This window comes from Xiphophorus maculatus, chromosome 3 (assembly GCF_002775205.1).
Source record: "Xiphophorus maculatus strain JP 163 A chromosome 3, X_maculatus-5.0-male, whole genome shotgun sequence".
NCBI lineage: Eukaryota > Metazoa > Chordata > Actinopteri > Cyprinodontiformes > Poeciliidae > Xiphophorus > Xiphophorus maculatus.
This window is the reverse complement of record NC_036445.1, coordinates 23233912-23256836: the sequence shown is the minus strand read 5'-3', so window position 1 is coordinate 23256836 and position 22925 is coordinate 23233912. Positions and strand designations below refer to the sequence as shown.

Here is a 22925-nt window from a genome sequence, read left to right as displayed (position 1 = left end):
TCACTAGTGTCTGGTAGAAAAGATCCCAGAATATATAAAACTCTGTAGGCCTCACTTGCGTTAGGCTAGGTTTGCATTCATGATTCAACAGCAATAGAAAGACTGGATGAAAGTGTCATAAATGGGAAAGTTCTAAGGTGAAAATTACTTTGGAGCTGAAAAAACACATTGAACATCTCACATTAGCCACAAAAAAGGGGCTTGATGATTCCCAAAACCTTTGGTAAAATATTCTGTGGCCTGATGAGATCAAGCTGAACATTTTGAAATGTGTGAGTCCTATTGTGTCTGCCACAAAACTAACAGAGTTTTAGAAATTGAACATAATGGCGACAGTTGAGCATTGTGGTGGCAGTCTGATGGACTGGGGCAGCTTTGCAGTTTCATGACCTGGATAACTTGCTGCAATTTATGTAACCATGATTTTTACTTTAGCAACAAAATCCTGAAGCAGAATGTTCAGAATTGCCTATGTAATGCAGTCATTAGGTGAGAATTGTGGTGCACCCTGGAAGTTCTCAGTCCAAAACAGCACAACAGAGACACACTGGACAAACAGCAGTCCTTGCACACATTCAAACCATAAGCCAATTTAGAGAAATCTACCAATCTAACATTTATTTTTTTGGACTTCAGGGTACCTAACCACTTGGAAGAACCCTCAAGGGAACATACGAGCTCTATGCAGAAAAGCCTTGGGTGGGATTCAAACCACATTGAGACTTAACAGTAGTTTATCAACAAAATTTGACTTTTTGGACAAAGATGGGGTTGTTTTGTAAATTTTTGTTAAAAAAAGCCAAATTTTGTTTGTCATGATTGATTTGTAGAAACAATTTAAAAGTGTAAAACACCACGGAAGTTTGGGGTGGGAACTAACTTTTTATTGGCACTGAAAATTAAACAGTTGTTCTAAAGTGCACTCATCCTTTTGAAAACAGTTTTTATGATGAATTAGATGTCTGGTTTTCCAACTTTTACTTTGAAACACCTGGTTGCTAAAGTATGAACACAACGTCTCCATGAATGGCCAAACATCCATTATGTTTCTAGCTAGCACTAAAGTAATGTCCAACAAGAACGTTTTTCCAGTCACAATCCTCTTCCATAAAGTCTAGAAATTGTGTTTTATCCTGGCATTCCTTCTGCATCCTTTTTCCACTAATGCCATTAAAATGCCATGAAGGACCGATTTGGTACTGTGCAGCTGTCTCCCATTTGACAGCTGGCAGCATGCACTTTCACTTGCAAGCATCAAAATTATTTCACTATTTTCACATTATTGTTGATGGCCCGGAGCCCGAATGTTCAAGCCTGCAGTGTTCTTCCAGTTGGGGTGATTTGCATATGGTTTCATTTGGTTGAGAGAGTTGTTGTTGGAAAACATTAGGCTAGACAAAATCCACTTGAAAGAAAATGAACTTATTTAATATGGTCTATAAAAGGGCTGTGTTTTGAAAAGGCAGCTAATTCAACTTGTCAAGATTCCCCTTCAGCCAAAGCTGTTTTCCTCTAAAAGAATAAAAGATTTTGTCATATTCGATGTGAGCTGTTAACTCAAAAAAAAAAAAAGAGTTAGCATATGATGTACTGAATAAAAGAATACTTTGACATGAAATGTAAAAAATGTGAGGCAGGAAAGTGCTCACTTACCCTATTCGGTTATTGCATGCGCAGCTGGAGGTCCCTTTAGCAGGTCTCTTAGCGAGCTTTAGGCACCTGCATCTGGACTGTTTATCCCATTTCTCCTGAGGTCCCTGTCAAGTTCCATCAAACTATCTGTGAAGAAAATTTAAACCGCCATCTCGATGTAACAGCAGAAATGATCGGTGGGATTAAAGTGAAGGGTTATTGTAGGACAGAAGACGACCTGCCCAAAAGTCTCTGTCTTTTTTTTTAAGGTTATTGCCTTGGTAAAATGAAAATACATGCATCATTGTCATTGTGTGGGCTGCTTTCAGAGCTGTCATTGTTTTATCAAGTCTGACCGTTCTTACTGCTCATTCAGCTGAGAGGTGCTTTCATATCCTGGTAATGATAATCATTTTTAAAGATGCACTCAGGCATTTGCCCACATATTTTACACTTAATCAGTTAGAAGATGCATTCTGATTAGGTGCGATTGTCAAATTAAAAGTACCTTTTTGAGAAAAACAACAACAACTTTTCATTAAGCCCACATTTCAATATGTTTTTCTAAAAGTTTGTTTTTTTTCCCTAAAATGTAATATGCTAATTGTAAAGACTGTAGGTTTTAGCATCTGTAAGTAGAAATAATCATAATTTACAGAAAGAAAGACTTGAAAACATCAGTGTGTGTATAATTAATCCATATAATGTGTTTCATTTAGTAAATTATGCTGCTGAAATAAATAAGCTTCTTAGTAATGTTCCAATTTATTTAATATGATTGTATTGTATGAATTTAATATGCATTTCACTTTAGTCCAATTAGACTGGCCTAGTAATTTATTGCTCTCTACCTCATTTATCTGCAGCATAACCACTTTAATGTACAGATTTTTACAGTGTCTTACAAGAGTATTTACTTATTTTCTTTTAATAGACATTGTGTCATGTTACAAACAGCCTCAGTGTATTTTATGCACTGGAGATGCTTTGTGTAAGTTTACTACTTTGTTTGCTTCTCAAAGTAGTAAACAATTACAATTGTAAAGGGAAGGGTTGTGTGGGTTTCAGCTTCTTTATCAATTACACTGGCATATATTTGAATTCAGTAACCCTAAGTTAACACTCTGTTGAACTTTTCATGCCAGTGTAGCTGAATATCTCTTCCAGCTTGGCAGATCTAGAGACTGTAATTTCTGTCTTTTTTTTTGTTTTTTTTTTGCAAAATAACTGAATCTCTGTTTTGTTGGGTTTAGATCACAGGTGTCAAACTCCAGTCCTCAAGGGCCTCTGTCCTGCAGTTTTTAGATGTGCCACAGGTACAAAACACTGGAATGAAATGGCTTAATTACCTCTTTATTGTGTAGATCAGTTCTCCAGAGTCTTGCTAATGACCTAATTATTCTATTCAGGTGAGGTGCAGCAGAGGCACATCTACAAGTTGCAGGACACCGTCCCTTGAGGACTGGAGTTTGACACCCCAGGTTTAAATGTAACCGCAAATATTTGAGTTTGAGCCCATGTGGCCAGAACATCCTTAGATTAGTCCTGTATCCCCTTCTTGACTTGTGGAATGCTGCTAAATCCCCATCAACACTTGTCAATGCAAAAACATGACAAGTTCAGGATGTGCCATCTTCATTTTGTGTAGTACCATAGGTTTAAGATAATGGTTAGTCCAGGGGCAGGGTGAAAGTGAGCTTCTGCTAACCTAAAACACAGTACATATTTACTGTATGTGAACTCTAAATAATAAACCATTTAATCATAGTCATGTTTGCATTAGGGCGTTATTCACACAAGATACTTCACACGGAAAGCGTAGGTAGGATACTGTCTGCTGCCAGTGGTCTCTCAGCTTGAACCACATCCTAAGAAAGGAATAAGAACCTTGTTTCTCATGAGAGCAACTGCAGACAAGAAAGGCAGCATAAACATCAACAAATAAGCATTAATTCAAACAACTTTAATATTTTTTCTATTTACACCACTTTTATTGGACAGTCCATCTGATCCTAAATACTTTGCATGTTTTGTTTTCAGCATGTCTTTCACTCAAAAAGGTCACTGGTGTCATTCTGCCTCCTCCATTCTCACTGCCAACGTGATCACCTCAAGGCAGATATGAATCACTTCTAACTTTTGAAAGAATACTGAGTTGGTCCTAAACTCTCTAAGTTTACATACTTTTGTTATTTTAGTGGTGCTTTTTTAAACAAATAAAATTTGCATAACTAATTTTTGCATGCTTTGCTACAGAAAAGGAAAAGAAACACAATGTGAGATGAAGGAGTGTTTGTTTATTGGTAAATTATGCAAACACTAACCGGTTGAACTTCATACTGCCATTTAACTTTGGTGTTATTATTATGAAAATTGCAAATCACTGGCTTTGACAGAGGCTCCTCTATCAGTCCAATCCTTTTTTTTTTAAACTCAACTTATCTCCCCCTTCCTCGTGAGGACTTAATTACATTCGTCTATCTTTACACTTGTGCTTGTGTGCGGGCGTGCGTGGGCAAGCGTGGGTGGGTGTGTGTGCGTGTGTGTGTGTGAGCCTCGGGGTGCATAGAGTGGTGTGTGAATTTGGCTCGCTTGTTATTTGTGTCTCCCTGTAGATGTGTGTAATAACACATTTGCCCTCTGCTTAATCTCCAGCTCACTCCTGCAAGCAGCCAAGGAGCCCAGCCAACGCTGACGTTATGGGTCTAGACCTGCCCTCCTACGGTTACACCCTGGTGTACACCTGTCAGCCAGGTTATTTCCTCTCCGGGGGTTCAGAGCACCGTGTCTGCCGCTCTGACGGCAGCTGGACGGGCAAGGTGCCTGTGTGCAGAGGTACGCTGTCGGCAGAGGTCTGCAGGGGCAGATGAATGGAGAGGGTGGTGAAGTAAAACTAAAAATGTTCAGGGGAGAGCTTTGAATTAATGCATATGGTCGGATGCAGAGAGTGAGGGAGTGGGTTATTGTACTGGATGTGTTGTAAGACTGTTTGGATGTGTTTGTTTGCATTTTCCAGAAATGTTTAAGTTGCAGCTGCAAAAAAATAAGGGAAAGCTTAACACATGCAGGATGTTATATCTGTGTTCCTGCAGCTTTAAGCCTTGCAGTGCATCGCCACATCTCAGTGACAATGCATATTTATGTTCATTTGCAGTTGGATCTAAATCCCAAGAGAAAATAGTCAAACCCGTGCCAGGGACACCAAGCCCTAAGATGAAGGGTGGGTATTTAAATACATGAGCTACTTGTGTAAAAATGCTTCAGACATGCTGACTATTGGAAGGAGCTAAATTTAAAGCTGCTTACATTGGAAACCATTTTATTGTTTGTACTCTGCTTTGTTTAAGATGTGCAGCCATGTTTATGCTCTTGATGGGTGAAGTGCTCTGACTTTGGCACAAAAAAATAACTTTTATATAGAAAAGCTTTTTTTCACTGTTGTCCTGTTTCAGCTTTGTGGATATATTTTATAAGTATAAATGAGTTCAATAGTTTACAGATTAATGGACTTTGTTTAACTTCTTTAATGACAATACCTTTTAACTTTACACCCCTTTATCAGTTTTGCTTTTGAAATTTAAAGTCATCAAGGAGGAAAAATTACTACAAAAGGATAATTACGTGCAATTAGTGCTAGACTTGTTATCAGGAGGGAAAATGAAAAGGTCACAGAAGAAGCAAGATCTTTTTAATTAGGAAATATCAGTGCAACATGGTAATTAGCTTACCTCTAAATTGTACTATATTCTATGCATGTTACTGGTAATAATAGTATTTGTAATGGAAATAAAGAGAGAATTTGCCTCTGGGACCCATATGCAACATAAACAAAAAAAAAAAACTCTCATCAAATGTGACGTTTGCAACATTATGACAGATAATTCAATTTTAATGCTGTCATTTGTATGACTTTTAGCTAAAATCATGCATGTAATTTCACAATATGACAGTTCAAAATAGATTTCAGAATAGATTTCACCATTTGGCATGTGACTAACTTACTTTCATTGTGTGAATGTAGCTAGATGGTTTTTATTATAATGGAATGTGTCTCCTTACAACTTTAAATAAATCTGACCTAGTTCTCTTGTAAAATGTCATCTCATGACATTTGTGTTAACTTATATGAAAGCGACAAAGCTGAACTAAATCCTGCCATGTCAAAATATTTCAATGTTTTTAGTTAGGCAAAATAGTTTGCATGCCCAAACATTTGTCTTACTATTCATCGTTACTGTAGGAAAAAATATTGTGATAAGAATGTGTTATTATGTTAAACACTAATTGATTATGTGTGAACCCTAAAAACTAACAGGATGGTTTGGATCCTTTTTGTTTCTAACCTTATTTTCAACCATTGTTTCTAAGAGATAAATAAATGTGTCAGAATGTATTTAATGTCAATATATGTAATTATATAATTATATACTTTGCCACTTGTATAATCAGACATGCTGACTTAATATTTTTGTAAATATTAATAGTAAAAGTTGTTTATTCTCTTCACAACTACATTCTACAGCATCATTATTAATATCACAAATAATTCACTCGAAGCAACAGCAGTCTTAAAGGTTTTATGCAACTTTTACTACAAAGGTAATTTCCAACTCTTAAAATCTATTAGAAAGTGATCATTCTAACCATGACTTTGTTTTCTGCAAATAAGTACAAGTGGTCACCATCATGTACTTGTAATTGACAGCATTTCCAACAATAATTGAAGTAATAATTTGATATTATGCAACTTGAATGGAAAAATGATCAACCGTTGGATGCTTGAAAGCAATATCCTGTACACGTCTGGTTCTGTTTCCTTCCTGGCTCTATTTTCTAACAATGTTTTTCATTGTTTCCCTTCAGTTCCAGACGATGTGTTTGCCCCAGATTTCGTCTGGAAGGGTTCCTACGATTACAAGGGGCAGAAACAGCCAATGAGTTTGACAGTCACCAGCTTTAATGTTACAACTGGAAAAGTCAATGTAACTTTAACAGACAGTAGCACAGAGTTTCTGCTCTCTGGTGAGTCATCTATAAATTATCTGTTTCCTGCTTCCTACCCTTCACCTCCCCCAGCACCTCTCTGTATGTCACTTCCATTTATTTTCAGGGCGCCTTGTGTCAATCAGTCAATCACCAAATGATCTCATGCATGAGACTGGAAATTAACTATTGGCTTTAAAGACGGATGAATTAGTCAGAACCGACTGTCTGCCCAGTCAAGAGTTTTATGCCTGCTCTCTTCCTCTTTTCAATTTGTTTTTCTTTTCTGTGTGTGAAGCTTCTAAGTTCCCCAGTGTGATTTTTGTTTCCCTTTTTCGGCTTAATTTGCTGTTTTAATTACTTCTTTTTTACTTCATGTCTTGTTTGCCTTTTTGCTTTACGCCTTGTAGGTGTGTACAAACGCCAGGAGACACGGTTAACGCTCTTGCTGTATCAGATGAGAGCACTGACCTACAGCTCTTTGGGCAGGATTATGGATGAGTCCTGGGCAATGGATGGATTTGTGAGTATACCAATTAGGGATTTTGAAATGATACCTGAGAGCTAAATACTTGTTTTATTTTTAATTAGATTTGTTACTTTCAAGTTGATGTTTCAGGCAGCAAAGCATAATCTGCGAGAGAAAACAAGCCTTTCCTGGACCTAATTATTGCAAAGTCTTCTAATTACAACTTTGATATTGTTTAAAGCTCTGCAAGAAAGTCAGAATCCAATTAAAGGGATGCTCATTTCCGGATTCACAGTGTCTTTAGATTTACTTTAATCCAAATTAGCAGTAGGCTGAATGCTTCGCTAGCTGCTTATGTATCTGTTTTTTGTACTCTGTTGCTGAATAAGTGTCAGACATAAAGTTGACATCTGACAGGCCTGCAACAACTGCATGACAATTCTAGTCAGAGCTGATTTTTTTTTCTTTGACAATAATAAACTTCAAGGTCCAACAAATAAAACCTTTTGACAGGCAACTGCGCACCACACTGAGCTATTGGTGGCGTACTGCACGACTCCTATTGCGGAATGCAATTTAAAAAATAACAAAGGTGTTATTTCACATTTTAGAGCAACAAAATGTGTGGACAGTCATACCTAATACAGTATATCTGCAGATTTTGATAAGGCATGGAATATACTTCACACCTTTTCAAGTGCTTTGCTGAAGCACACTCCAAATGTACAGTACATACTGCTTCTCAGAGTTGCATTATGTTTCCCTGGTAGGTTTCGGCTGAGCCTGAGGGTGGCAGCTACGTGTGTCAGGGTTTCATACAGGGTAAAGACTATGGACAGTTTGGACTTCAACGACTTGGTAAGCAACTCCAAGAAATACCCCAAACTCCCGCCGCTATCTGCCACTCGTACTCATGTAGTAGAAGAAAGAGAAGGAATTACGTTTTAATCCGAAAGTCAGTTTTGTTTATTATTTCTTCATGTGGAAGCTTAAGCTTCATTCTGGACACTCTGTGAGTTTGTTGCTTGGTGTCATATTGTGAGCAGTGTGTATTGGTTTACTCTTAATACCAGGAGAAGTGACCTTAGATAGGGGTCACTTCTCCATGCCCCTGTTTGGATATGTCCAGAAACATATCCAAACAGCGTATGCTAATGGGCTGGAAACATGTTTGCAAACCCACAGGCAATGTTACAAAATATGTGAAGAAACATTGATGTTTTTAATGTTTTTTTCTCATTTCTTTTTTTGATAAGTATTGCATTCATTTAGCACAGATTCTACCCCATGCCTTTGATTTTAGTTGGCCATTAGTTCTTACAGATTTTTTAGCCGCTGCCGGACGGTTCCTTTAGTTTTTTTCTTGTCAAAAACGTTTTCATTTCTGCGCTTCCTGTGCTGGCGTTAGGAGCAAAACAGCTCAATAAATTTAACTGTCAGCTTGATTGATTGATGATTGAGAAACAGATTAGATTTTATGATAAATAATATTATGACTGAAATTTGATTAGATTTTTTTCTTCTTTTTGGCAATCTTATTCTTATATTCCCTTCAGTTGTTAGAAGCCCCCCAACCTCTGGAGGCTGCACCCCTCATGTCAAAAAATAGTTAGTTATTAGTGTGACTCTTGGTCAGCAAGCTCACTCTAACCATTCAGTCTCCATGCTCCAAGTTTGAGATTTTAATCTCCTATCGTTGATGCTAGAGATTTTAGCTCAGATATTTATGGCCTATGTGCTGTAAAATATTTGCAAAGTAACTGCTAGTGTTTAATTGTATTTATGAATTAAACAATAGTAAGCTGGCCATTTTATGAAAAGAAAGCAAAATTTAAACTCAAAACCGTGTGGTGTGGTGTTGATCTCTGAATCATTCTGCTTGTGAGCTGAATGAGAAACGATGAAGGCTGCTACAAATGGATCGATTAAGCCTGGACTGGATTCTTCTATGCTTATCAGAGATCCTCTAAAACACAATGTTTGATTTGTGAAACTTTTTCTGTGTTATAAAATAAAACCAAAATGTATTCTTAGTTTCCCAAAAAATCATTCCTAAAATCTTGTTCTCCCTTGTTTAGCTGGATGTCCTGATTCTTCTCCTACATATCAGTGATCTTTTACTCAGAGACTGCTCTAGTATCTCGGCTCCCTGGGCTGATGCAGTCTCTTAACAACCAAAGCACTTGTCAACTTGTCCTCACAATGTACGCGAGCATGACTCCGATTCTGAGTGCGCGCGTAACCCACTAACATCTGCTACCCCGGATTTCACCTTTGCTCTTAAGAATGTAGACCGTTTTCCTGAGGCAGTTTGAATGATTAGTGACGTAAAATCAGACATCAAGCAAATACATGCGTTTGAGTGGCGAAGGCAAATTAATTCAGCTTAGCTGGTTGTCAGATGCAAGCCAGATGGTTTTGTTGGCAAGTTAGATGCTACCGGCCTCGTGTGTTGACACAGCTCTGGAGCATGAGTCGTCGTTTTGCACCAGTATCACGATTTTTTTTTTTGACAATTTGCTGGAACATCTGCTCATTGGAAATCTCCTAAATTAAACAAGCTGGCGTAACACAATTACTCAACAGACTCGGTCCTTTGCGACTCCCCAGAATGATTTTAGCAGGGAATATGCAAATAATAATAAATGGATTTGTTGATAACATAACAGACTAAAACGTGGTGGCTGTCTGTTGGTCATTCTTAATAACCAATTGTTTACTGCATGATGAGTTGGTACTCAATAACTAAAGCAAAAAACCTGAATGATTGGAAATTACAGCACATGCTTTTTATTGAATCAGATTTACCTACAAACTCTCTAGATGTGGTTGGGCTTAATAATGTTGTACCACAGTGGGAACATTTGCAGCTTTTTTGTTCCCAATAACTGCTGTCAGCCATGTCTCATTTAGCCACATTCATGCAACAGACAGGAGATTATCCCCTTCAGCATCATTGTGCTTCATTCCTTTGTGCTCATCATCTCTGCTGTCATTATCACATGATTGTTCTCAACTCGATTATCACAGTCACAGTGATGATTATCAGTGAGATCAGTATGGCTGGCGTTTTTTGTCAAACGGCTGCTGAGTCTTGTCTGCATTATGATCCTCCTCTTCATCTCCATCGTTGTCATCATCCCAACCAGATATGTATTCTTCTTTCATCGCCTTAATTTCACTGTTATCACTTTCTGGTGTCATTAAATATATTACACACTGATGACTCGTTTTAAAATGTTTGTCTTTCTGTAGGTTTAACTCTGAGAGAGAACGTTACGCTTGCGGACCCTGAGACCACTGGCTCCACCAACAGCAGTTCTGTTGCAGTCGCTATCCTCGTGCCTTTCTTTGCTCTCATCTTCGCAGGCCTCGGCTTTTATCTTTACAAGCAGAGGTAGGCGACTTTTCTCTAGGAATGCAGAATACGAATTTGCTTTACTTGAACTTTTTAGCTGATTTCCACAAATCGAGTTTTTCTTTTTAGAGAGGTTAACATGGTTCATGTAGGATCTGGAAATATACAGCTTCAATTCAACAACAGCAAATGTAATCTCGAGACACTTTAAAAAAATAATTTCAATGCTATCATACATAATTTCTAATTAATACTAGTTATCAAACAGTACAGTAAGCTTAGTTAATAATAAACGTTTATAAATATGAATTGGACTGAATTTAAATAAGTATGGAAAAATATAGTAATGAAAAATATTATTTCCATTTTATTTACCCCTATTCCTGTAATCATCATCCATCCATCCATCCATCCATCCATCCATCCATCCATCCATCCATCCATCCATCCATCCATCCATCAATCTGTCTTTCCATTGAGCCCAATATCTGTTTGTTCACCTATTTATTCATCCATCCGTCTGTTCAACCAACAGTCGTTTTCCATCCATAGATGATATATTCAACCATAAATTCACCTTCCTTCCTTTATGTTCTGTATATAAAACCTGATTTATGATAATAAATTTACATTTGTCTAAGAAGGACTGTAAACATTGGAAGTTTGAATCTGGAAAGGTGTAAAAATTTGGCATAATAAATGGTCATGATCCTTGAGTTTAGTTTTCACCTAAAGGAAAAAATGTTTTGGAATAATATAGGTGATGCACTGAGGCCAGCACACACAGCCTGCAGTTCTGCAGTGGGGCTGCACACTGAAACAGTCTCACACTCATGAGAGACTTCAAAGCCTGATGCAACGTTAGTCAATGCATTACCATCTGAATGGAATTACACAGTAGCATACATCAGTGCATTTTAATGAGAAACGCTTTAGTGCTGTATGTATTTTGCTGAAGGTTCATGTGCTGCATGTGCAGGGAGACATTTTGTCTTATTTGTAGCCATTAGCTCTCTGAACAGTTCACACGTGCAGAGTCTGTGGCATGCAAATTTTGCTCACAATATGTTCGCTACCCCTGAGATGGCACAGGGGCTACTCGCACTGCTCTTCTCACCAACAATTACCTCACAACCTCATTTACCTTTAGCAGCTGTCCACACCAAGATAATAGAAGCATGTGAGGGAAAGTAGAGACTGTTAATTGGACGCCTGTCTTTCTGCTTTTTGTTCCATAGGAAAACAGATAAAGCTCAGTACACGGGATGCTCCGTCCACGAGAACAATAACGGACAAGCCACATTTGAAAACCCCATGTACAACACAAACACGAAAGCTGCGGAGGGGAAAGTCGTCCGCTTTGATCCCAATCTCAACACCATCTGCACCATGGTTTGATGTCTGCTAACGCATAGAGATGGGTGGAGAATTAATCCTAGAATTGTTTTTTTTTTCTTCTTCATTGAACAATATACACAGAAAACGCTTTTTTCTCCGTTTTCGGTTGGCACGCAGCAGAAGCAAGAAAATTGCTCAGTTGCATAAAGCACAGTTTCAGCTTCAACTAAAGTAGCTGATGGCATTCATAAGAAGGAAGAACAGTAGGTTTCCTACCTTTTCAGATCTTGTCTTTTTGCACTCTGTGAGTGTTAACTCCTAGAATAAAAGAGCTTCTGGCATAAAGATAAAGCAAGTATTTTCTGCTCAGTTGTATAAATATAGAGCCGTTATTTCACAATACCAAATAAACACGTGTTGTTTTTTTAAAGAGATAACCTAGATCTACCTTCTTTTTCTCCCCTTTCCCCCTAAGTTCTAATGAAGATTATTTTTAAACACGGGGGAATAGGAGACTCTCAACTGTGAGTTGATCAGTGTAATCTATTTTCTATTTTACAAACGGCTGGCGTGTTAGAGGAGCTGCAGCTGCAGAAAAGTAACTGTCTCCCATTGAATTGTGTCAGTGCTGTAGTCTGCTCAAAGTGATACGGTCAATTATACCTCTTAATTGGATGGTACCTCTTACTGATGAGATATATGGCCAGGGATTTCACTACAGAAGTGCAGTACAATTTTTGAGTGCCACTGGGGATGCTAGGGCTTTTATTGTTACAGTGTAGCTTCTCTGAAAACAGCAGAATACATCTCCCCCACCAGTGACACAGTCTGCATTAGGTTTACGATCAACTTGGGTGCAATTAATTTGTCAGAAATAATTTAACCATGACCGTTTGAAATTGCTGACTACCCTAATAGAATAGTGGAGGCAATTTATTCATTCCTGTATGTTAGTCATGCATTTTCTGATTTTGTTTCTTTGCTCATAAACTTTCTGTGTTCCAAATGAACTAGAGTGGATAACCCCAGCCTTGAGCCTGTATATCACACGAATCTCAAAGTAGGAGTTTCTTGCTTGTCCTTTACAAGCGTTTTGCTTTTGGTTTTTAATTGCAAGGTCGTGAATCTCTAGTGTGCACAGACCCTACAGCTGGCCAGGTTTCCCAGAGGTTTACTTACTGTAACTTTGGATGTCGTCACATGAATGAAAAAGTGCATCAGCAGGCCGTTTGAGGTGAAATGAAGCTCGTTGTCTAGTTTATTGCTCTTGACAAATTTTCTGCCTTATTTTAGAGTAACTCAAAGACAGAATAAGTGCAACCACTAGCTCATCTCTGGTTTTCCCAAACTAGCATCGTTTTCTTTGGGAAACTGTGCCTTAGACAGAAAATTCTTGAACCATACTCCTACTCTAAGACACTTTGTGAATATACAGCCTTGGCTAATTTTGTTAACCCTTTTCCTGACACGAGTCGTCATTTCAGTGGCTTACGCAGCCATCAGCTTCTGCCAACAAATGTACAGTACACGTGAACGAATTTGCACACTTCGACTTGAGCCACCATCACCCAACTATGTTTTTTAAAAAAAAGAAAAATGAATTTAACACTGTCATCACATTTCTACATCATTGCAGTGCCTTGAATACTGTATAGGCATAAGTTTCGAAGGAAAATCCCAACACTTAGTTTAGTAAAGCTGCACACTCATGTCATCTATCTGCACAGTTTGCAATGATTTAGTGGAGTGATGTCAGATAACCATCTGAAGGCTAAATGCAGCTCATAGTTTCATAACTGTGCATGTTGGCAAAAAGTGATCCTGTATAGCAACTGCTGCTACAGTACTTTATACCACTATATTGACTCCTATCATTGCTATTCCATTTTGTACATTTATACAGTTTTGATAACTTGATGGCACTCTTTGGCGATGTCTTGTGTTATCAATATGTAATATATTTTGAGAGTTCACTTTTCCTATGGATGAGAGAAGAAATGCATCTGGTACTCGCAATATACAGCGAGTCTTGTATCCGGGGACTCCAAATGTAGAATGCTTTTAAATGTGCCACACAATTGTTATCTCATCCAAGAACCTGTGTATGTGAATATGTACATATTACCAAACTTTTGTAAAGAGATCTATTTTTTATGCAGATAAAGCATTTGTAAGTTATTGAATATGTTGTGTAAAATTTCACATGTAAATGTCATGTAAGATCAAAAAGATTTTGTATTTTTTCTTTATCAGCAATGTATAAATCGTTAATTTATATATAAAACATAAAATAATTCAGTCGTGTTGTTGTTTTTATTCTCATTTGTGAATGGAATGTGGCCATTTGGCACCATATTTTGTGTTCCAAGGTTTGGTTTCCAAACCTTTTGGCCAATATATGTACCAGACTTGCCCTCATTATTCTTGCATGCTCTTCTCCTCAAAATTTTGGAAATTCCAATTTTTTTTTGGTATTAGTTAAGTCCACAGCCCAGCACCAATAGACCCATTGGTGCCGGGCTACAGTTGCATTCAGCAGTAGTTAATATGCATAAAAGTGAAGAAAAAAAAAATCTGTCAGACAGCGTCACACGTATAAAATACCAGCCATTTAATTATACAGCAATAATAATGAAATGTCCACATAAGAGCAAAGAATTGATGGCAAAGTCTGTAGATCAGCCATTTTAGCTCAACAGTGTATTTATTATATAGGAATTCTTCAGTGAGGAGACAGAAGTTAGTTAGGCTTTTGTCTAAAAAGTAAGTAGTTTGGAGGAAAAAATATATATTTTGATATAATTTGGGTTAATGTACTCTCTGATGAATAATGTTACTTTAGCAATCTTTTTTCTTCCAACTACTGTTTCCTCAGAATATGTCAAGTTGTAAAGAAAATGAGCTAGTAGGTGGAAGCAGCTGAAAGCCTCACTTTTCCACTCATATTCTCTTCATGTTTTTACTCCTGCATGTTTAGCTGCAGTACAGTGACGCAGGTGCCAAAACATTAATCCACATCCTCTGCCACACCACTCAAAACTGTCAGTATACAGTTAGCTTTCTCAAAACATGTCATTTGGCCCTAAAAAGTTGCTTCACGCTAACGCTGCTTTCCGCTTGAAAAGGGAAATCAAGATACTGATAAGAAAATCAGACACATCCTCATTCATCGACTCAGAACCTGAGAAAAAAACGAGTCACTGCTCGGCTAATTACTGTGGGTAAACATGCAGGGGGGAACATTTTGGGAAAGAGCAGTTATTGATTTAGTTTGATAACACAATCCATAACCTCCGTCCAACATTTTGTTCTGCCAGACATCGCAGAAGGAGGAGAAGCCACCCTTGAGCACATTTTCTTGCATTTAAAATTTGATGGTCACAAACAACAGCAGCACTCGTTGTGGCTGCTGAGGCATCAACATGTTGTCTTTCTATTCAGTGTTTAAGCAGTGTTTTAAATAACATAATTCAACTTTTTCTGCATTGAGGATATCTGAAGAGTGCAAGTGCTCACTTAATTCTTTTGTTATGTTGCCAAGATGTGCCTATGCACCAGCTTCCTCACAATCAACACCTGCAATCTCCTTGATGGTTCAGCAAATAAAAACATTAGACTAACTCTTTGCTCCCCTTGAAGTTAAGTTCCTGTTTTAATGGCCTGCTTCTAAAGGCTATAATTATGTAAAAAAAAGAAAAAAAAAAAGAAATAAAACCTTTTTAAAATTTACTGAACTTCTCTTTAAAACCAGCACAAAGGCTGTTTGTAATTTGTTTTACCACCCCAAAGGGTTGCAGAGTTTACTAAGATGTGATATTTAAAGAGTACCAATTCAACTTGCACATTTTATGTTATTTATACTGGCAGTGGCTGAAATTCAGTGCAGTCTGTTAAAAGAAAATGAAATGTGTATTTGTTTTTATGCAGGGACCAGACAAAATGTTGTTTGTTAATCAAACTTGAAAAACAAAATTGAAATGACTTTTGGAACTACTTTATCTTGCATGCTGTAATATTTGCACTTTTTCCAAATAACATAGATATATAATTTTTCAGCATTTGTGATGCTAACATTTTAGTTCATGCATTTCAGTAAACTTGAGGATTTTGTCCACAAATGAAACAATTTGTCGCGAACATTGATGTGTCCCCCCACATATGTTAAAGAAGCCATTACATTCAGAAAGTGCTCGGAATGCAAAATGTTCAAAATAATTTGAGTCACAAAATATAGCACAGAGAAAATAGTTAGCTTTCTGCTGTAACTCTGTGACAGACTGGATGAAAATAGATGGATTTGTCCCACAAAAGTATTATCATCATATCGCTCATAGTTTGTCGGGATAATGTGTCTTGGGATGAGATGAAGCAAATTGTGGTAATCATAGTGGAGACAGGCTGCAAGAGTGCATGATAGAAATACCAGAGAAAAAAAATTAAAAAGAGCAGAGCAGTCAAATGCCTGAATGGCAGGAACTTTTTTGATTTGAGGCTCAGGTTAAGCACATGCTTTAATGTCTAAGCCTGGGATTTGTGTGCGCATTAATAATATTTGCCAGAAGGATTTCCAATTGAAATGACTCTGAAGCTTCACCCAGCAGATTTGGCCAACGGGATGATGGTTCGAGGTTGCCTGGTGGCAGGTGGAGATGTCAGAATGCTCGGGGTGTTTTCTCCCTGTGAGTGTACAACTCATTATAATACAACACGGACTTGACCCGTGTTTGTTCCCTGAACATCGCTCTGCTTCATTAGCACTCGGGTTTCTGTGTCAGGGAATCCTCCGAGGGGCTCCTCTGGTGCCCGATGACAGGTTCATGCAGCAGTTTCTGTACCATGTCATCCCTACAAATGCTCCATTCAGATTTCGTGACTGAGCAGGATGGCGCAGTAAGCTGATTATACCGGCCTGTCCATGCAGACATTGGTGGGTTTGTGGTGAAGCAATGTGACGGGCAGAGATAATCAGTTTTGGTCTATACATGGTTACATGGTCAGAGCCGGTAGATGATCCCCAAGGCGGGATGACTGGTTTTCTCATTTACAAAAAAATGAATTGTTTGTTTCTATTTAAATTTAAACAATTGTTATTGACTTCCATCCATCCATCCATCCACCCACCTGCTTCCGCTTTATCTGCAGTCGGGTCGTGGGGGTAGCAGCTTCAGAAGGGAGGCCCAGACTTCCCTCTCTCCAGCCACTTGTTCCAGCTATTGTTGACTTGTGAAATAATATAAAATTGATTATAATTTTTAATTGTATTTCAAGTCAAGTTTATTTGTATAGCACATTTCAGCAGCAAGGCAGTTGCTTTACACCATGTGCCAACAGAAGTATTTTATGTCTATTTAGTGTGTATTCTCTAAGCTACATAGAACTAGAGGACTTTTGAACTGGGTTGATGTGCTCTACTTTCCTAATTTCACTGAGAATCCGAGCAGCAGCGTTCTGGACCATCTGCAGTAAGTCAGATTGACTGGAGTAATCAATGGGACTAAAGATAAACACACAGATGAGTTTCTCTAGATCTTGCCAGGACATTAGCCCTTCAATCCAAGTGATAGAAGACCAATGTTGTAATTGTCTTAATGTGTCTCTGAAGTTTCAGATCCATCACTAAGCCCAGATTTTTGGCCTGTTCACTAGTTTTGAGCATCAATTCTATTGTTTGGATAAAACAACAATACATAAAGGTTACCTTTAGCATTTATTTATTATTGTTCAATACATAAACTTCAGCAAAAATATAAGATTCACCCTTGCTAAAAGTTTTGCAGTGGTTTTCAGGTGCTTACTATGCAGAATTGTTGTTAGCCCTGCTATTGGTAATTGCTGTTGACTGCTCAGTCCATTTTCAGGCTATGAATTGTAATTTTAAAACAACTTTTCTTTAATAGGAATAATGATTAGCATGACGATGGCCTGTCAGTATTTCTCAGAATTGTAGATATTTCCAAATATTATGGGGGTTTTTTCCAAGGGGAAAAGTGAAGTAGCCGTCACTCAACCAGCTGACTAGCAGAAGCAGAAAAGCACTATGGTCACTTCGTCATATTTAGTGGCAGCTTTTATAAAGGGTTATCTACGGTGAAAAAGGAAACATGTAATGTCTGAGAATACCAGAGCCGCTTGGGTCTTTCATATGGGACTGACTGATGTATGAACTCCAGTGACATGGGGAGGGTCAAAGGTCGAGACACCCGGGTTGAAGGAAGATGGTACAGGAATAGCTGTATGTGTGTGTGGCCTGAGATCTTTATAAGATGCAGGTTTTTGAGTCCTGTAGGAATTCTTTATTGACCGGGTTATCATTCCCCATGATTTGGTTGTTGTGATACAGGAGGCTGCAATTCAAAATAAAATTCATTGCTTTTCAACCGAGGCTCTGTCTGCAGAGCCTCGGTTCCCCGAACCATCATCGCGTCGGCACTTTGAAGACGACCACTAACAAATACACCACAAATACAACTTCTTTTTTTTTTAAAACCTTTCTCTATACAGTGAAACAACGGTCTATAGTTTAATTTAAAAGATTTTCTTTATGCTTTTTCTTTTTTTTTTGCTCTCGTACAGAAACTGCATATGTACATTGAAATGATCCTGCCCAAATTCTGCCATTTTATTTCTTTTGGCCTGTTACATAATAAAAAGTTTAAATACTAATTTCGAGTAAAAACATCAACACTTCCTGGTATGACTAAGTGTTGATGACAAACGCCTCTAACAGGCTTTTTGTGTCTCATACCATCTTGTGTTTACAGAGAAAGGAGTTAGTCAAGTTGTTGGTTTTCCTCCCATGTGCACGTCAAAGCGTAATGACTTGTGTTTGCTTTCATGGATCTTTTGCTTCTAATGTGCTGGACTGTCAGTTGACTAACTAGCCGCTTTCTCGGTGTATATTTCAGTCTTCCACTAATGAGCCATTTTGCTCAGCACTCAGTGGCCAGATGTCCTCGGGGTGGTGGACTGTTCATGAATCAAATGGGAAGCTGTTGAGAAAAGAAAACCCAGAGGAACTATCAGTCACAGCTTATGACTATCAAACTGCAGGTAAGGCACTGAGAATTCAAACGAGACAGAGAGTGGTTTTAATTTTCACAGCAAATTAGACTGGCCTTTCTGGCTAAAGGATCAAACCAAAGAGATTCAGTTCTGGAATATATTGTAGCAGCATAAAAGCTTAATAATACAAAGACAAAGTTGCAGCAATTTGCACGGATTTTGCTTTGTTTGACAAAAGGATTAAATGTTTCTAAAAGCGCAGTTTAAAAGAGTGTCGAATTTGATATACTCATTTTAATCTTAAAGTGGATGAATAATGTAAATTCTTTCATTACTGTTTAAGGAAAATCAATTTTTAACCTCCAGTTAAATTGCTCTGGGAAATGACCCACAGTATACTAAGCAAGTCGGGATAAATAGAGGGGCGGTAAACGGAGGTCAAAAGGCATGAAGAATGCTATCATTAAACCAGTGAGGGGCACTAAGTGTGTGTGTGTGTGTGTGGGGGGGGGTGCGTGTGTGTGTGCGTGCGTGCGTGTGTGCGTGCGTGTGTGGGCGTGTGCGTGTTGGTGTGGATGGGGATGGGAGACAAGATTGGCGTCAGTTTTTCTGAACATGAGGGATTTTCGGACGTACCTACAAGATGATTAATAATCATGCATCTCTCATCATAAGTCAGGAGAAAGATGCATAATGTAAAAGTCCTCGCTGCCTAAGATCACTGGCACATCACACACTGAGCTGAAATAATTAGAATAGTCAGTTGAATATGTATCACTGGAGTTTTAACCTTGAGGCGTAAACCAGAAAGGAGGGATTTTTGCTGAAATGAAAAAGCAATGAAGAGCAGTGTGACAGCTGAGGAAATATTCATATCCTCGCCAGAGGGAGATGGGAGGATATCCCACTTGTTTCTGGTTGTCACTGTTGGGTGTCCATACAGCTCAGTTTTGTTTTTTTGACTTTTCTTTAAGTGTACCTTCAATCTTCGATGAACTGAACAGTCATGCTCTACAAGGTACATCAAGAAGGGAAAAAAAGTGAATTATTTATTCGAGATCCCACTAGGAAGCTTCTCTGAGAACATGCGACCTTCACCTCCGCAACAGGGAACACCTGATCTCCAGCAATGAATTTCTTTGAGTTTCTTGTTTTTCTTTGAAATTATTATAATTTGAGAGACATTTAAAATCTAAACACAATACAATTTATGTAATCTGACGGTTGGCTATCGTCTCACACTAGAATAAATGTGGATATATTTTAGCGAAACAACACTTGCACAATAATTACACTGTGCACCAATTACATGTGTGAATAGATTTTTGAGTTCATTGTTCTTGGTTGAAGCGACTGTATCAAAGAAGATTTCACTTGTTTTAGAGATTATGTAATTCTCCTGTGGACTTTCTACCCCATGATCTGCAATTAGACACTCGGAAACAAGAAAACGGTTGTGAGATCTGGCTAAACTTTACCGGGATCTCTTTAAAAAGAACTCAGAATCTTGCTGAAAATTTGGTGGATGTTGTAACATAGCTCAGCTCTTTGCAAAGTAAGTAAAATAAATTTATTGCTAAACGTTTCTCGTTGTATACAAGATTGTACCTCATATATACAGTAATTAACCAAGTGGATGGTATCTTATTTTTGTCCATCATTGTTCACTGCTTCCCTAGCAGAAAACTGAAAGCACAAAAAAACAGCAATTATTTTAAAAACTCTTTGTGTTTTTCTTCAGTGTCCCTTGTGAAACTTAGTATGATGAAATCACCACAGGTATGAAATTCTCCAGTTCATCTAAACTTTGGATATCTTTACGCTGTTTTGTGTTTTTGGCTTAAAATTCAACAGCAAACATCTTTATTACTTTCTTTTATTTTTGTAGTATTTACATAAATGTGTTAAGCTCCATAATGAATATATGACGCAGATGTATGTGGTGTGTGTTGCAAACCTGCGTAGTGTGAACACGATTGACATTTTAAAAAGTGGCTTTTAAAGCAACTGAATCACAGCAGACAATTACAATAAATGTACTCAATTCTGCCTGTGCCAATTTTTGAGTGCTTCGCAGGCGTATTGGTCATTCGTATGAAATGTAAATCCATATTGTTGAAACGCATAAAATCAAGTCATTGAGCACTTGATGAATAACAGTAAATCCCCGATTAGATAATGACAAAGGTGACTCTTGCGATGAAATGGCAACCATTTTAAAAGTCAAACAATATGCTCAAGCACTGTATGCCTAAAAAACCTATAATTGCCACCTGCTGGGGCGTTTTTATCCACGCTTTAGTGGCAGCGCGCATCAGAGCATGCACACAGGAGATCACAAAGCCTTTAACCAATCCCATGTGACCTTGATGAACGGTAGCCCCTCACAATGTGAACACCAACTCTCCTTTCAGCACATGACAACATCGATCTAATTGCTCACAGGGTGTCAGGCTTAATAGCCCCCCACCCTTGTCTCCAGCAATTAATTGTGTAGATTTTTTTAATTAGCTCCTAATGCCTTGTGACATGCACCTGAAGGGAGCAGAGTCAGTCTGAAGAGGAGAAAAACAAGTGGCTGCACACAGCAGGTTATTTTTGTTATTTTGAATGCTTAAGAAAAACAAAGTGTCCCTGTGATCCAGCGCTGCACTGGTGTAACATAAAATCCCTGCACGGTGTGATTGTAAAGTGGTCATGGACGCTGCTGTAACATCCAAGCCTTTACAAAGGATTTCATACAGTTAAAAAAAAAACACTTTTCAGATGCTCTATAAGCCTTAGCCATAACAGCATTCCTGTGAAAAATATATGTCCTATATTCAAGAATTTCCCTCCCAGAATTATTCACAGAAAGGAAATCCACAACAACAGACCCTGAGCTTGTGATGGACTAATTGGACTACATAAATACACAGAAAGCTTTGTTGGCAAGGAAAAAAAAAGCTTTGAAGAAAATTCATCTTTTATTGTCATAGCATAATCTCACAGTGAAATATTCCAAGTAAAAAATCCAACATTTAATTTGGCATTATGGCTGATACCCGTGCTGTTAATAGATTTGCCAAATGGACAGCACATATGTAGACTTTTCACAATAATTCTCTTTGACAAGTCCTATTTTCACATTCTCCTTAGTGGATTTTTCTTTGTTATGCTTGCTTCTGTTCAGCTCAACCAACATGTTTCCCAGGCGAATAAAGGATGGAGACGATGGACACCATGAAAGAAGGTTAATTCTGAGACTGGTGAACCATTTTGTTTTGGGTTTTCCAAATGTTTGGATTTTTATCCTATTGTTATATTCTGTTTGACCCATTTTTGCCTTACTGGCAACATTCAGCTATTTTAAAGAGTTTAGGCAGATTAGCAAGGTTTCCAAGGACCACAGCATCTCATACATCCTCCACCATACTTGCCGGTGGGCAGGTGGTGTTTTTCCACATGCTTTCTCTTCTACTGATGTTAGGCTCACCTTGAATGTTTAGAAAACTTGATGTTTGTGTTTGTGATGGCAGGACAGAGAAACCTATCAGGGAAACGCTCCTCGACAACCAGTTGAGCATGTAGATCACAATGAATTGTTGTCATGACCCCAAGATGTCAATCTTTGCGGCAATCCTCTTACAGTTTTGAAGGCGTTTTTAATCTTCTTTACTCTCCTGGTCACTATTGTGTAGTTGTAAGATGAGTGTGTGTCCACATCCAACCAACGGCAAAAAGAAACGTGCCTCTTGCTCTGTTAAATCTATACCATATAGTAAAAATTGTATACTGTAACAGTAAGTTGTTTTTCCACCATTAGCAACATGTTTCATCTGCAACATTAACACAAGCATGATTGACAGCATTGAAACACTCTTCCTGGCTCTGATTGGCTGATTGAGACCAAGTTTTATATTTCTGCAGATGGCAGTAGGACCACAGGGAGGAGACTGAGGAGCTTGATTATTTCACAGATTAGCTGGATCTTTCTAAAAGCTACATAATGCATCTTTAAAGAAATTACTCAGTTATGCATTTTTATTAAGGGTAGCAAAACCTATTTTACCAATAATTTTGAATACATGTACTGATCTTAAATGCTGCATTTTTCAAATATTCTTCATGGGAAGTTTGCTAATGCAATACCGCACATTTCTT

At 38.0% G+C, this 22925-nt stretch overlaps 1 protein-coding gene across 3 annotated transcripts in view; it reads left to right on the top strand.

Annotated features, from left to right (window-relative positions):
• LOC102234306 (CUB and sushi domain-containing protein 3-like) overlaps positions 1-14044 on the top strand; it is a 243084-nt gene extending 229040 nt beyond the window's left edge. For all 3 annotated transcript variants that reach the window (XM_023330906.1, XM_005810786.2, XM_023330905.1), the window contains exons 64-70: positions 4288-4467; positions 4787-4852; positions 6496-6654; positions 7026-7138; positions 7855-7942; positions 10340-10481; positions 11681-14044. In XM_023330906.1, coding sequence (XP_023186674.1) covers positions 4288-4467; positions 4787-4852; positions 6496-6654; positions 7026-7138; positions 7855-7942; positions 10340-10481; positions 11681-11840 — 908 coding nt within the window. In that variant the 3' untranslated portion in view covers positions 11841-14044. The remainder of the gene's footprint in view (positions 1-4287; positions 4468-4786; positions 4853-6495; positions 6655-7025; positions 7139-7854; positions 7943-10339; positions 10482-11680) is intronic.
• Positions 14045-22925: the final 8881 nt, after the last annotated feature.